The sequence below is a fragment of the Sarcophilus harrisii genome, chromosome 2 (genome assembly GCF_902635505.1).
Source record: "Sarcophilus harrisii chromosome 2, mSarHar1.11, whole genome shotgun sequence".
Lineage (NCBI taxonomy): Eukaryota > Metazoa > Chordata > Mammalia > Dasyuromorphia > Dasyuridae > Sarcophilus > Sarcophilus harrisii.
Genome location: NC_045427.1, coordinates 380223155 through 380239552, shown reverse-complemented (window position 1 = coordinate 380239552; position 16398 = coordinate 380223155). Strand labels below are relative to the sequence as shown.

Below are 16398 nucleotides of genomic sequence, written 5' to 3'. Positions count from 1 at the left end.
TCCATGAACTAGAGTTCCTTCACATCCAGTTCTACTGCATGAATAAAAGCAGTACATAACCTTACAGTGCTGGTGCTGGAGAGGCCTTAGAATAGAATCTTCTCACTCTCATTTTACAGAGGAGGAAAATGAGACCCAGAATGGGAAAGTGACTTGACACTCAGCTAGTCTGTAGCAGAATAGGGAACTCAACTCAGTCCTTTTCCTTCTTTCTGTGATTCTAAACTGCCTCTAAAGACTTTTAAAAAAAATCTTGACTGAGCACAAGCAGAAAATATAACTGTAATATGAGAAAATATATAGGATCAGTTCTGATTTAAAATGGATTCATTAGCTGTTTGTTTTTAATGGCCTTATTTCAGTTTTATCCATTTTAAGTGAGATTTCATTTTGGTTTTATTCTGGATTTATTTTAATAAGTATTTAGTGAATAGTCACTTGTCTTCATTGAACTGACAATCATTTGATAGAGACAATATTTTCCCAACACAAAGACTACTCATGTAAATCTTGAGTGCAATGGATGGTTGAGGAGTGTCTTGGCTTTAAAGTAGTGTTATCAGGAGTAAAGACTTCATTGAAGAATTGGAACCTGAAGGATGGATTTAATAATTTTGATTCATTTATTTAAAGTCATTCATTTAAAGTCATTTCAAGGCTGTGGCACTCATTTTTAGCTTCAATCAATTAGCAAATATAGGGAAAAGCCTGAATTGGGTAATATGAAGGATTCACAAGAAACGGTACAAGATAGCAGTCTAATTGGGTGTTCCTTATCACATGAATGGTGCAAACAGTAAATAATATAGAGTAGAGTGGGCTTGGGAAGACAAGAAGCATTAAATTAAATTACTTAAGTTCTGAGTGCTAGAGAGAAAAAGAGAAAATATATCATTGTTTCTGGGTTCTAGAAAGTTACATTCGCCCAGGGATGGGGATAGGGAGGACACTATTAAGTAAATACAAGATAATTTGAGCAGTCAAGAAAGGATGAGGACATCAAGGATGGAGATCAGGAAAGGCTTCTTGGAGGAAGTGACATGTAAGCTGAGACTTGTAGGAAGCTAAGAAAAGTCTAAGGGGCAAAGGTGGAGACCAAGTGCATTCCAGACATGGGGATCAGCCTTTACAAAGGCTCAGAGGCTGTAGATAGAATTCCAAGTTCAAGAACCAATGGTAGCACAGTTTGACTGGGACTGAGAGGACTTGAAGGGAAGTAATATTGTGTCAACACCTATTATGTTATGGGCAACAAATGAAGAGATGGCTGGCCTGGACTCCCTCCTTAAATGGAGATTCTGGAAGGAAAGGTCTCCAACTTCTCCAGCCAGAGGGAGGGAGAAGTCCCAGGACTGAAATGACCTTGCAGGATCATTAGCCCAGAAACATGAGCTAGCTCTGCTCTTATAAGTCTTCCACAGCCAGCCTCTAAAGGAAAGAGAGGATGGTGCCTTCTAATTAGCAACAGCTGTTGCCTTTCTGCTCCACTGATTAATTAGCCAATCTTCTTAATTGTGGTGGCTCTGGGTTCTGAAGGATAGGATAGGAAAAGGGAAGGTATTCCTCAGAGAAAGTACAGACAGAGATGGAAAAGGAAAGGACCCATTCAGGGAATGTTAAGTAGGCATGTGGTTGGCATGTAATGTTCAGAAAGATGAGTTGCCGGAGATAAGGCTTAAAAGAAAGGTGGGTCCCAATTTCTGCAAGAGCTTGAATGCCAAACTAAGAAATTTGAATGACTTTTTTTGACCAAGTTAGTGACTGTGAAAGCAACATCTTGGGAAGGTTAGTGTGCAGAAAAAATTGAGTGGGGAAAGACTGGAGGCAGAAAACAATGAGAAGACCATGGTCCAAGACTGATGATGAGGGCCTGAACAGAAAGAACATTACAGAGGAAGAACTGGTAAGATTAATTAGATGTAATGAAAGGATAGTCAAAGATGACTCCAAAGTTTTAAATATGGTCCACTAGAAGACCCATAGAATTAACAGGGAGAGGGGGGAGAGGAGGAAATGGCATTTGGTTTAGATGGGTTGAATTTGAGGTGGGATATCCAAGTGGACAGGAATTTGTGAGAGATGTCAAGGCTAAAGTTTGGAAGTTTCAATACTAGTCTTCTCTTTTAAGAAAAAAATAAATTCTTAAAGTTTACTGCTATTATTTGTGACTATGTTGCCTTCACATCCTCTTATCAGCCAATCAACCACCATCTGTAATGAATAATCAGAATAAAACAGAAAGAAAAGGCCGTTCAATAAAACCAACCATCACAGCAGCTATGTGCTGATCAACATCGATGGTATATACAAAATTCCATATCCACAGTGTTCCACGTATATAATTGAAGATAAGAGAAGTGCATTCTTTTAGTTTTCTCTGAAGCCAAGCTGGAACATGTGTTCTCTTCAGCAGTTTATAATGACCAAGAGATAAGGTGAATGCTATATTCCCCTAAAAAAAATTATCACAGGAAGACCTTTATAAATAGTTTTTTAAAGAGGTCCTGCTGACAGAAAACAAGACTGTTGGCTGTTGGGTTCTTATCCCCAATTGTCTTAAAAAGGAGAAGTAGCAACCTCAGGTTATATCACAATATTATTACCCTTTGAACTTACCAATTGTCTGCAAATAGGTAGCCTTTGTCTGTCTAATACACCGAACATCTCAAGACTCTATGTGGTGACTTGAGCAGAGGCAAATGTGATAAGCCTCCAAAATTCATTTCACTTCTTGATTCAAAAATCTTCAATGGCTTTTGACCCTACTAAGCAAAGTTCAAAAACCTTTGTCTGACATTCAAAACGCTTTGAAATTTGGTCTTACCAAAACTGGGACACTGATGCATTTTTGGTGGATCCAACCATTCTGGAGAGCAATTTGGAACTATACTCAAAAAGTTATCAAATTGTGCTTACCTTTTTATCCAGCAGTGGTTTTCTACTGGGCTTATATCCCAAAGAGATCTTAAAGGAGGGAAAGGGACCCACATGTGCAAAAATGGTTATGGCAGGTCTCTTTGTAGTGGCTAGAAACTGGAAACTGAGGGGATGCCCATCAATTGGAGAATGGTTGGGTAAATTGTGGTATATGAATGTTATGGAATATTATTGTTCTGTAAGAAATGATGCAGGATGATTTCAAAGAGACTTACATGAACTGATGCTGAGTGAAATGAAGAGAAGTAGGAGATCATTATACACTTCAACAACAATACTGTAGGAGGATAAATTCTGATGGATGGTGGCTCTTTTCAACAATGAGAGGATCCAAATCAGTTCCAATTGATCAGTAATGAACAGAACCGGCTACACCCAGTGAAAGAACACTGGGAAATGAGTGTGGACCACAACATAACATTTATACTCTTTCTGTTATTGTTTGCTTGCATTTTTGTTTTTCTTCCCAGGTTATTTTTACCTTCTTTCTAAATCCAATTTTTCTTGTGCAGCAAAATAACTGTATAAATATGTATACATATATTGTATTTAACATATATTTTAACATATTTAACATGTATGTGACTACCTGCCACAGGGGAGGGAGTGGAGAGAAGGAGGGGAAAAGTTGGAACAAGTTTTTGCAAAGGTCAATGCTGAAAAATTACCCATGTGTATGTTTTATCAATAGAAAGCTATAATAAGAAAAAAATTTGGTCCCACCCAATAAAAAGCGGGAGGGGAGGGGAGTGAAGAGAAAAAAAAGGAGAGAGGGAGGAGGAACGAGAAACAGAGAAAGCACAGGTTATATCACAATATTATTACCCTTTGAGGACTTGAACTTACCAATTGTCTGCAAATCCCTGTGGCCTTAGATTGTTTTAATGTAGTAGATTGTTTGTCTTTAATGTAACCACTAAAGAAAATATCTTCATTTGATGGATGACATCAGTAGAGGAAAAATTCCAAAAGACATCACTCTTCAAGTTGTTCCTCCTTTCTCCTGTTCCTAACTCTGGTTTAGAACTGTTTTAACTGGAATACTCTAGCTTTAGCTTGTGCTCTTCTTTTATAGTTTTTGAGGAGCCAGAAGATCCAAGCAACAGGTCATTTTTTTCTGAAATCATCTCTTCAATTTCTGATGTGAAGTTCAGTCATAGCGGAAGGTACATTATGACCAGAGATTATCTGACCGTCAAAGTTTGGGACCTCAACATGGAAAATCGGCCCATTGAGACTTACCAGGTACAGTACTGAGTAAATCACTCAGGGATTGGATGAGCCCTCATAACACAAAAGAAATATAAGATTTAGGCTTTAATCTTCAAGAAGCTTACAATCTGGACTTCCATTACCTCCTAGTTGTTCCATCTGTTTAAGGCCAAATATAATTAACTGTTATATTATGTGGACCTCCTATAGTGCCTGAGGATTTCCTAGAAGATAGAGCTTAGTATAAACTGTAAGAGCGAAGGGTATCTCTCATGAACAGAAGGAAATAGGTGTTGACTTGAAATTTGTGGTATTTGAAGGGATGGGAAGGCAGTCTAGGAAGGGCACTGAAGATAAGGAAAGAGATATGATGAGTGTGGCGTGTACCCTGACATTTGGAATCAGAGGTGTTTTCAGAGTCTTAAGAACTAGAAGGAAAAAATAAAGAAAAAAATATATGAGAAATATGAAAGAGACAGAAACATAAAACAATAGGGAATAAAGCAAGGTAAACATACACCCACTTAGGAGTCAGCCATATAAAATATACTACTTGACATTTGTTTTTCTACTAGAAATAATCAAGTCATTGAATGGAGCACAAATAAAATCCTATTCATACAAATATGCATTGAAGAGCTCTCTAAGTGAAGCTCAGATCAGGGAAATAAATGCCAAATGCCTCTTGGGAACAAACCCAAGACAAGGCACAGTAGTTCTTAAGCTCCAAGACTGAAGGAGAGGGGCAAGGAAATCAAACAATTTATTATATATAACCAAATGTAATCCTATGGCATTAGAGGCATCTTCACGGTCTTAACAATCTGAGATTATAGCCATATTAATGAACTAAGTAGAATAAATGGAGGATAATTCTACAAGAGAACTGAGAATGATATCTAGGGAAAGAAACATTGAATAATAGAGGAGGAAGGAAGCTGAGTTATCAGGAAGCATGGTATAGTAGGGAGAAAATTAGACTACAATTCTGAAAGTCTTGGATTCAGATTCTTTCTCAAAAACTTAAGCTGTGTCATGGTGAGCAAATCACTTAACCCCTCAAAACCAATTCTTCATCAACAAAAATGAGGGAGATGATCTACATCAATACTGCCAAACTCAAAATAGAAATGGAACTAATCCATACATAAGGATCCCTGGGGGACATATTGACAGCTTAAAATATAATATTATCTATGTTTTTATTTCACTTGTAGTTTGTCAAATAATTCCCAATTACATTTTAATCTAGTCCTGGCTATACTTAGGAGTGTTGTAGGCCACAAGTAGGCTACAGTTTGATATCTCTGACCTCTAAAGTTTTTTTCAGATCTTTTTCACATTTACACTGTGAGGGTTAGAAGGCAATGTGGAGTAATTGATACGAGTGCTGCATTTATAATCAGGAAGACCTAAGTTCAAATCACTTGCTTACTCTCTGACTTGGGGAAAATCACTTAACTAACCAGTAGAAGTCTCAGTTTCTTCATTAATAAAATGAGATAGTTGGGTTAAATGACTTCAAATGTCCATTCCAGCTTTCAAATTTTGATCATGAGTTTAACCCAATAAATATCTGCCCCAAGTCACTGTCCCAAGCAACTTCCCAAACAAATTTCTGTCGTGGCACTTTCTCTCACAGAGCCACCTTCTTGCCTCACTCCAAATGAAAATATTCCTGGAGTCAGGACAGCCTTAGGCACAGCCTTCCATCCTTCATTGGGTCATTTTAACTAGTGCTAGGGAGGAACTTGGGCATTTTCCCCTACTCCATGTGTGAGGAAATGAGAAGCTGAGCATGTTCCCTAGCCACTGAACTGGAGACAGAGCTTGTGCTTTAGGGCATCGGTTCAGAGTGGGCCAAGTGCTTAACAGAGCTTGACCTTTAATGGTTCTGATTACTTTTTTATACAAGACTAACCTGAAGGGGAAAGGGAAAATCTGGTGAAGCTGCTTTCAAGTGTTTCATGGCAGTTTCATGTTTTACCCCCTGTTTAATAGTTCATAGAATGGAATGGTCAAATGGCTAATATTAGCCATTTGGTTCATATTTGGAAATGCTGGTCATTCAGTATTAATGGCCCCACATTTCATTCACCAATTGGCCATTTAGCAAACCTATAGTAATTATTCTGGAGAAGATAAAAAATTAGAGAAGGATGTGGTTTAAAGATCACATTTCCTTCCCTCCTAGGCCTTATAATTGAATAGAGAGATATGCTATAAGCATAGTAAAATATGCTGCACAATTATATAATAAATGCATTAGAGAGGTATAGAACAAAATGCTAATTAAGGTAGAAGGTCATTATTGACCATCCCTGTGACCAGCACTCTGACAAGTCCAAAACCTCAAATCTGTGCTTACAAGTTCATTGATCTTCCTCAAAGGCCATCTCTACAGAACTCATACTGGCATTTAAATTGTCAAATACATCTGATTATTGAACACCTATGTTTAGTACTGCTGTGAGGGGAGTAAAAAATCTGGCCTCTTCCCTTAAAGAGTTCATATTCTAGTTGAAGAGGGAGAATAGACATACATTTAGGTCAAACTAACAATCTAAGACAATATGTGAGTAAGTACCAAGGTAGATGATCTAGATGCTAAATGCTCCATAAATCGAGAGGAAGAAGGGGGAGAGAATTGGGGAGTTGAAGGGAGAACCATTGTGGAGAAGATGATAACTGAATTGGACAGGATTAACTGGATGAAGAGGAAAGTGAAGGACAGGAAATGTAGCAGGAACTGTATCTCAATTCCACTAAATATAAACTAACTACAATGTGCAATATTGTGTGGTAAACTGTGGTCTCTACATAGATAAAACAAAAGTCTCCGCTCAAAAGAAATTTACATTCAACTGGAACATGAACAATATATTTGGAAAATAATATATAAATCAACATATCTAGCCAGAGTCATGTTCCAGTGGAGGAGAGGGGATTGGACGCCAGGCTGAGAAATTTGGATTTTATTCTGTAGACTGTGGAGAGTGATTAAAAATTATTAACTGGGGGAATGATTGAATTATATCACTATTTGGAAGGAAGATGAAATTGATGTCAAATATACAAGATGGATTAGAGGCAGTGAGATCAATTTAGGGCTTTTACAATAATTAAGAGATAAAATAGTGAAAGCTGACTAGTAACAATAGTGGAAGTAAATGGATGTAAGATCATTTGGAATCTAAGTATTTGGGGACTTTTGCCCAGGACCTAATAACAGAGGATCCTTATTTAGAATTCACCAACTCTAAATTGTCTGGGTTCTTCCCTGACATTATTTATGTTGAGAGATCACAAGACCATCCCATTAACAACAAAAAACAAAAGGGGCAAGCAGCCAAATTCATGACAAAGCATGTTCTCATTCCTAAAATAACTTGTGGGTGTTTTACCTTGACATACTCTCTCTTTCCCATCTCAATTATCTTTCCCCACTTAACATACGGATATTTCTTTGGCCTTACTTAAATTCACTGTCCCAAGACCTACATACTTCAAGGAGAATCATAAAACCCAAACATAAAAACCCTGGGCAACAATCTATACATTCAGAGTTCATCCTTGGTACTCACAAACCATCTGGAGGGTAATAGTGACACAGCAAAACAAATGACTATAATTTTCTGGTACACACCTTTATCTTGTAAACCTTGCATACATCTGTCTTCTTCCATAAAGCAAGTACTGTCTCCTAATTTCCAGTGATAGAGGAGAGCACCTCAAGTTTTTCATCTGACATAAAACAGAGATAATATTATTCCCCACAATCATGAGTACCACCACCACCCCTTGAAATGAAGAATCAGCAAATTGAGTAACACTGGAAATGTCCACTGACATACTCATAAAAATGAAAATTAGTTCACTGGCTTATTCCCTTCTCTCTCTCTTCTGTCAGGTTCATGACTACCTCCGCAGCAAGTTGTGTTCTCTCTATGAAAATGACTGCATTTTCGATAAATTTGAATGTGTGTGGAATGGATCAGACAGGTGAGAAACACAGTAAAGAACCTATTTATCCTCAGTTGTCTAAGGTGGGAATTGGACAGTGTATGGCAAGAGGAAAAAATTATGTTGACTTCTAGTTGGCCAGGTCCATAGCATGGGTTGGGATTCACATCTAGTGGGTAGCCTAAATGATGATCTGTGTCCTAGGAAGCAGAGATACCCAAGGATGAAATATAGTCCCATAAAATACCTTTTTACTCAAAGATAGAAGCTTCCTATCATAGAAGGAATAATTAATACTCCTGGCTACTGGTATTTTTTTTTTACTCTAATCCAATCCAATACTCAAATTTAATCAAAACTACCTACTAGTTCAAGACACTGGGTCAGATACAAGGACTACCAAGACAAAAAGAAAAGCAGTCCCTACCCTCAAGAAGTTTATATTTTACAAGGGTACTTTTTTAAAAATACAAGACCAATATAAAGAGAATATATTTCCTTGAGCCTCAGCTTCTTCATCAATAAAATGAGTGGGATGGATTAAATGGCCTCTGAATACACTTCTAGCTACAGAGCTAAGATCCTGTAATTCAATAATACTCTAAGCTCATAATTATTTAGGAAAAATAAACAGAAAATAAATATATCCTTATAACTTTTGTCCATCTTCAGGGCCAAGTCTGCCAGAACTAACATGAATTGAAAAACGAAATCATCTCTGCCAAAAATTCAGTCCTGACAACTATTTTTTCATTGTTATTACATCTCGGTGGTTCATTTTTAGCTTTAAAAAATTACCAAAGGAAAGTCAGCATAGTCTAAGAGACATAGTCTAAGAGATGGCTTTCAGTCAGAAAAAAAAAAATTGTTGTTCCTTTTCCCCCTCTCATGAATCCTTATTGTTTGACCTAGGGCAAATCACTTAACCTTTCAGTGTTCTCATAAACCCTCTTAAAATTTTAAATTGAAGAGCAGCTGCTAGCCAGCCTGAATAAAGGAAATTTCCTCACTCCGAGTTACCTACAGTAATAAAATTATAGGCTTATTTTCCACCTTCCCTCCACCCCCCCTCAAAAAAATACAGATAATTTTTCCAAATTTCCTAAGTAAACAACTCCCATATAACAGGTTATCTACTACCTTTGTACCAATACCAAAGAGCAGGATTAATTAGCTTCTGTTTCTACACTGTCTGACAAAGGGCAATGTTTGCAAGTGTGTTATGAAATACCATTATTGTCACTAACATTGAGAATCAAATGTTTAACTCAATTTTCTTTCTGATGTCTGGTAGGTTTTCTCTGATATGCAAATGAACGTCTTCAAATATTTTCAAAAAGCAATCAGAATGAATTCTAATGGTAACTCTTATACTAATCATAAATAAAACTGGGCAAGTCACTTTTCTCTTGCCCATTTCTTCATCTATAAAATGAAGGGATTAGACTACAGGATCTCTCAGGTCTCCAACTCTACAAGTAAAGTGTGGGTTCCTTGAAGGCAGGAATTATAGCAGTTGTTTTGTATGTAATTTTTTTTTAAATGACACAGCAGAGGAATTAGATTTATATGAACAAATTAATATAGAACAAAGCTGAAGAGGAAACATGTCTACATAGTCAAAAACAGCAGATCAAAATGTAAATGATTTTACAAGCAACCAATTAATCATACAATTTAAACCAACAAGCATGAAGTACCTGTTCTGTTAAAAATTTTGTTGTGCTAGACACTAAGGAAACAAAGACAAAACAACTGATATAGTTTTACCTTCCAGAAGCCCCAAGGCTTTAATCTAAGAGTTGCTGAGTTTAAGACTTGTTTTCTATACTACATGACACTGCTTCTTGTTGTATAAATAATAGAAACAATAATAAGAAAAATATATGTATTCTTTTCTCATAGATTGAAGGGAAAAAATATTTCTTGATAAGTTGCTACCCAAATATTTCTTACATTTTTTTCACCATAAAATATATTTCCTTATAAAGATTGTTGACAGTGACAAGACCTTTCCCATTGCCCACTTAAGGATATTTCTAACTTGTTTGAATAAGTCAAGTTAACAAATGGTTGAAGTAACTTCTTTCTCATCATTACTTTTTCTCCTATTATAATAACTGTTGTTGACCTTTGTCCCCAAAATTAGTTGTTTATTCAACAAAAAATCCAGATCTTTCAGAAGATTAGGTAAACATGGATGATTTCATGGTCTGACTTAGGCAGCATGTCAATTCATAATCAAATTTGCAAAAAAACCAAAAAATAATATTTTTTAAAATTTGGGATTATTTATTATTCATAAAGATCAGTCAATTCAGGATCCAATAACCAGATGTCTAACACAATAAAAACCAGACATTCTAAAGCCATTTAAGAATGATCAGTATAGCAAATCCTTCAACAAACCCATCCTTGCCTTTCTTTCCATAAAACCACAAGGTAGAAGATCGTCAAGGGCTAGAACAGCAATGGGTGTGGTGATGGTCCCAACTCACCATGTACAACTAATCCCTTTCTCCCCTCACACTTTACAGTGTCATCATGACTGGATCCTACAACAACTTCTTCAGGATGTTTGATCGAAATACGAAGCGTGATGTCACCCTGGAGGCTTCCAGGGAAAACAGCAAGCCCAGGGCCATCTTGAAACCCCGCAAAGTATGTGTAGGTGGCAAACGGAGAAAAGATGAGATCAGCGTGGACAGTCTGGACTTTAGCAAAAAGATCTTACATACAGCTTGGCATCCTTCAGAAAATATTATAGCAGTGGCGGCTACAAATAACCTATATATATTCCAGGACAAGGTTAACTAGGAGGACAAGTTATACTTAATAAGCTTACATACTGAATACTAGTCAAACAAGTTTTTAAATTTCTTTGGGTTTTCATTTTATTCATTGACTTTAATTTTCCTATGCAGGAAACAATTGGATAGAAGAAAAGCAGTCCAAAGGCCCCCAAATCCCCCAATTTTAAGAAACTGTGTTGGCAAATCCAACAAATAGGTTCAGAATACTTTTGTTTAGAATTGAGAGCTGCCAGGTAAACCAGAACCCTTCCATAGTTGACTTGAATTTCTGATTCTTTTATTACCCAGTTCTCTCTGGTGAGTCCAGTGTTTTGTTTCTAGGTGTCTGCTGAGGTGAAATGAGGTTGTCTGTAGTATTTAAGGGGGGAGGGGGAAGATAAGATTTTTTTTTAATTAAGCAATTCCATTTGATTGAAAAATAAACACTGTTTACTCTACTTTTGGATAAAAATCTGTTTGCTTCCTAGAAAACCAGAATTGCTTTCTCCCCTTATTTTAAAAAAAAAATTCTTTTTTGTTGTTGCTGTTCCAAATATACATATATATATATATATATATATGTGTATATATATATATACACATACATATTTTTATTTCTTATGAGACTCTGCAGGCAGAAGTTCAGGACCAAGGTTAGAGTCTGGTTAAAAGTTGTATGCACACTAAGGCTCCTTACATTTCTCTGTTACAACTCCAGGAAGATTTGGCTCTAGATATGCTTCTGTGCTTTGGTGAATTGGTAGAAAATACTTAAAAGAGAACTTCCAAAGTCTGCCATGATAAACTTAAAGGGGCCTGGACTCTACCCTCTTTTATTTAATTTTACTTTTTTCTCTGTCTGCTTCTTTTAAGTAATTATTTATTTATTTACTTATTCATTCCTTTGATGAAAGCCTAAAGACAAAAGAAAGTTGCTGCTTATATTTTGACATTCCAAATGCGGGATCACCCCTTTCCAGAGTGTCCCAAATTGGAAACTGAAACCCAAGAATTCTCCTTATTCCCCCACTTCTTCCCTCAGATATTAGAGCCAACAGAGTAACAAAGCCCAGTTGATGCTGGAATAAGATTAATCAATTTTAAAAGGCCATTTTCTGAAAGTTAATTGGAATTTGCAACACCCCCAAAAGCTTACTCTTTTCCTTTCCAAGGTGAAAACCCATGAGGTTGGACAACTTCTCCTAGTGTAAAAACTGTGCATGAAAGGAACAAACTGTCTGTGAAATCCATTGGAATCTCCTAAGATTGTCTAATCCTTCAATGCCTCCTACTCAATTGGGGTTTCTGACTTGTGACCCTTCCTGAGAAATGCCACTGATATCCCCCTAAAGTACCTCAGGGAGTACAACTCAATGAATTCAAAGGATTTCTGGCTCCTGGGAGAGTTCCCACAAACACACCAGGGCCTGGATTTCACAGTAGCTGCAGTATTTGCTCAGGTGCTGGCCACTCACTCAACCTTTCATAGACCATCTAACCTGCCACCTGAGAGAAGAAAGGTGGGTCAGGACAGACCTCATGGGCGGCGATTGTTAAAGGCGGGTTTTCATTGGTATGTGGCTTTCCATAGAGCCAGAACAATCACAACTTTCAGGGTTGACATCGAAGGGAACATTGCCAGGACTGGGGAATAAGGGGAAATAGCAAAAGTCCATCTTATTTTCCCAGTGTCTTTTTTGTTTTACCTTGTATCAAAAAGCCTGTTCTGTAACACCCCAAGTAAAATTCTCTCAGTTGTCCTCTTAGCTTGTTGTGTGGACTTTCTCCTTGTCATCCTTGTTCAGTTCATTAGGATGCTTTGCCTAGAGCGCCAAAACTTCAATCAAAATGTGGGGAGAGAACATGTTAGCCAGTACCCACTATATATCCTATTAAGATATATATTGCACCACTTTCTACCCATATCCCAAAGGATGTTGAACTAGATACACTTTAAGGTCCCATATAAGTCTGTGACTACAAAATAAGCCAGACATCTCTAGTGCTTTTCAAAATTGTTTTAAAAAGGTTCCCCATCACCTTGGATTTTCAACCCTACCCTATCCCCTCATACATATTGTCAATTATCACTGGCTTCCTGAAATAATTTAGTCCTTTGACATTCATTTATCTATGAGTTTTCTATATGAATTTTCATGGGTTTTTCAATATGATCTATCAGTCTTATCCTAAAGCCTGCTGTTTATGTATAGCAATTCAGGATCCTTCCATGCTTTCAGTTTGGAAAGGAGGAGGCAGGAAACTTCTTGAGACATCATATTTTCTTATAACCAGATACAAAAAAAGCAAGAGAGAGGGCATGGATCATAAGGAGGACCTCAGTCCCTGCTCTGAATGGTTGCTGCTATGTCTACATTTCCACTAAAGTAATATTTATCCAACTAGATAGGAGTTGGAATTTTAATGAAACTCAAAGTTGTGCTGTTTGAGCATCGGAGGACCAGCTGACTGAGCTGCTAAAAGGAGATTAAAAGTGTGGTCCTGGGAACAGCTATAAAGGGCAATTAGAGGACCCGTAAGAAAAGCTAAGGGTAACTGGGTTCCAGGGGTAAGGAGGAGGGACACTGACACAGTCTGCCAGAGGCAGGTTCAAAAGAAACCTCCAAGCAGTGATGAAGAAAGATCAGAGAATCATCGTCAGCCAAGAGACTCCAAGAATGAGAAGCCAACTTAGTTAACACAGAGTGTGTGTCCCAGGCTTGATGCATTACTATCTCTGAAGTGGTTAGTCTACTGGGACCCCACCAAGCATGCAAAAAGGTTGGCAGCTTACAATCAATACTGGGAGCACTGATGCAGGAAGCAATATTATCACATCCAAGATATTACCTACAGCCCAGCTTCAGCACTAAATATCTCCCATAACGAGACTATGGGAAGTGACAAGGGCCATTATTCTCAGCCTACAATCTTCCCTTGTAGAAAGAGGGGAGCTGCAAATGTCCCATCAGATTTCCTTGTGGGAAGGAGCTTTGGCTTCCCACAGTAATCTCCCCTTAAGAGTCAAGCGTGTGCTTAATATAGCAAGATGGGGGTGGAGAGGAGATTGGCGATTTCATTTGTTCTGGAGCCCCTGTTGAAAGAGGAGAGACCCCCCCCCCAATGGCTGCCAGTTGGTACATCAACAATTTTCAGCTAGGGTTGGAAGGGAAGTGGTGGGGGTGGGGAGGCCAATTTTATTCTATGCTTTCCAACTCATTCTAATAAAGAAACTGCCTTTCCCCAGTTTGGTTGTCTTCAGGCTGTCTGGCTGCTGCATAATCAAAAGTCATATTTCATCTAAGACAGGGAATTCCAGCTCCACATGTGGAGAGCTTATATTCATCCTGAATCTATCGGATGGAATAGCTCAAAATTACTGTTGCATGTGAAATGCATTTTGCTTGGTAGAGGAAGGTTCGTTAATTCTTACCATTTGCCGGCCACACGCTACCTAATTCAATGCCTAAGGGATGCGGAGGAATTGTTCCTTTGTGGGAATGGGAGAAGGCCGAGGTTGGAAAACTCTTTTTTTTCCCCTTAATCTCAGCTGCTCATTTGCAACACCAGACTCCATTTCATGAGTCCTCCTTCCCTTCCTGAGAAGATGGGGAAAATAGCACTTATTAGTCCCTTTGAAGAACTGGAAAGGTTAATTAGCTGATGTTTTCAGTGCTTCCCGCTGGAAGACTCAGTTGAACCACAAAGAGGTTATTCTTTCCTTGAAGATCAAGGCCCACTGGAAAAATTCACCCTCTGTCCATCACTCTCATCACTACCACCGCCATTCCCAAACCCGTTCAAAGCCGAGCTCTTTTTAAAAGCATAAGCCACTCCCGCACTGAAAGGGTATGTGGGACTTCAGGAGCAGAAGGGGCTCCAAAGAACTAATTGCTTTGATCAGGATGGTGATGGTTAATTTAACTTCAGACTTTATCCCCAGGCATTGTCCCACTGTGTTCAGAGGGAGACAAGGAGGGGGTCTGAATGAAGCAGGTTTAGGTTTCCTGGTTCTCTAGCTCTGATGGATTCTGCTTGATTAATAGGATGAGGTGGGGAAAAGGCCTAAACATCCCACTAATGGATTCAACTCGCATGTAGAATCATATCTGAATTCATGAGCCTAGACATGATTCACAAAAGGCCAGGCTTAGTGTCAGAAGATCTGCGTTCGAATCCTGTTTCTGTCACCTACCAGGCTGTATCACTAAGCAAATCACTGACCCTCTGAGTGTTCCCAGACAGTTCTCTAAGACTGTGTTATACAGATAGGCTGTAAGTCTGCATTAGTGAAAGTGATCTTCACCCTGGGAGTTTTCTATATGGAAGAAATCAGAGGCCCAAACTGTTGTTCTTCTTCCCACAGAAATACTCCCCCACAGAGAGGTGGCTTCTTTATATGCTCCTAAAATAAAGCCTGGGAAGATTTTATCTTTTTAAATGAGTGCTTTCTATCTGGACTGGGAATGCACTGGCAATTGCACCGGCCTGATGGTAATAAAGTCATATGCTTGCAAGAAGATCATAATAGCTTCATTTTTCATGAACATGTTAATATGACTCACAGTCATGTCAGGATGTTTGTATGAAATAATGGTAATTAAAGTGAATGGTGCCATCATCTATTGCAGAGACATTTTTACATTGTTTATCTCTCTTCCTTCATCTTCCTTCTCTCCACAATCCTGTAACCCAGGGAGAACGGAAATCATTGCAGCTAAGACCAGGTGACTTACCCAATATTATACTGCAAGTTAATGGCAGAGCTGAGAGTAGAATTCAAGTTTCCTGGGTTCTATTCTGATGTTCCTTCACCAGTGCCAGATAGGTACAAGGTCAAGCCTGTACTAGGGATTATTCTAAAATGTGCAAAAATCCTGGAAACAGGGCTAGAAGTACTGTGCTTTGCTGTCATTTTCCAGGTGAGGTAAGTGTTTTGACTGGCAAAGAGAAGTTGGTAAGATATTTAAAGCATCAGACTGATGCCGGCAAATCAAAGCAAAGTAAATTATAGGTTTTCAAGAAAGGGAAAGAGAGAAAGATAGTAAGGAAGGAATAAAAGGAGGGAGAGGGGAGGAAGGAAGGAAGGGAAGGAGAGAAAGAGGGAAGGAGAGAGGGAAAGTGAAGGGAAGAAAGGAGAAGGGGGAAATGAAAGGGAATAGAAGGGAGGAAAGGAGGAAAGAAGAAGGAAGGAAGGATGGAAGGAAGGAAAGTGAAGGGAAGAAAGGAGAAGGGGAAATGAAAGGGAATAGAAGGGAGGAAAGGAGGAAAGAAGAAGGAAGGAAGGAAGGAAGAAAGGAAGGAAGGAGAGGGAGGGAGAGAGGAAGGGAGGAATAAAAAAGGAAGGAAGGGAAAGTGAAGGGAAGAAGTGCCCAGCACTTACTGGGCAATGGAGATACAAAGAAAGGGAAAAGAGAGTTTCATTCTTAGAAAGGTCACAGTTCAATGGGGTAAACATGCAAACATCTATGTAGAAACAAGCCATATAGAAAAT

At 38.3% G+C, this 16398-nt stretch overlaps 1 protein-coding gene across 4 annotated transcripts in view; it reads left to right on the top strand.

Moving 5' to 3' along the window:
- The window catches only part of PPP2R2B (protein phosphatase 2 regulatory subunit Bbeta), a 477139-nt gene extending 464530 nt beyond the window's left edge, over positions 1 to 12609 (top strand). For all 4 annotated transcript variants that reach the window (XM_031953486.1, XM_031953487.1, XM_003756703.4 and 1 more), the window contains 3 exons: positions 4013 to 4182; positions 8060 to 8151; positions 10650 to 12609. In XM_031953486.1, coding sequence (XP_031809346.1) covers positions 4013 to 4182; positions 8060 to 8151; positions 10650 to 10929 — 542 coding nt within the window. In that variant the 3' untranslated portion in view covers positions 10930 to 12609. The remainder of the gene's footprint in view (positions 1 to 4012; positions 4183 to 8059; positions 8152 to 10649) is intronic.
- Positions 12610 to 16398: the final 3789 nt, after the last annotated feature.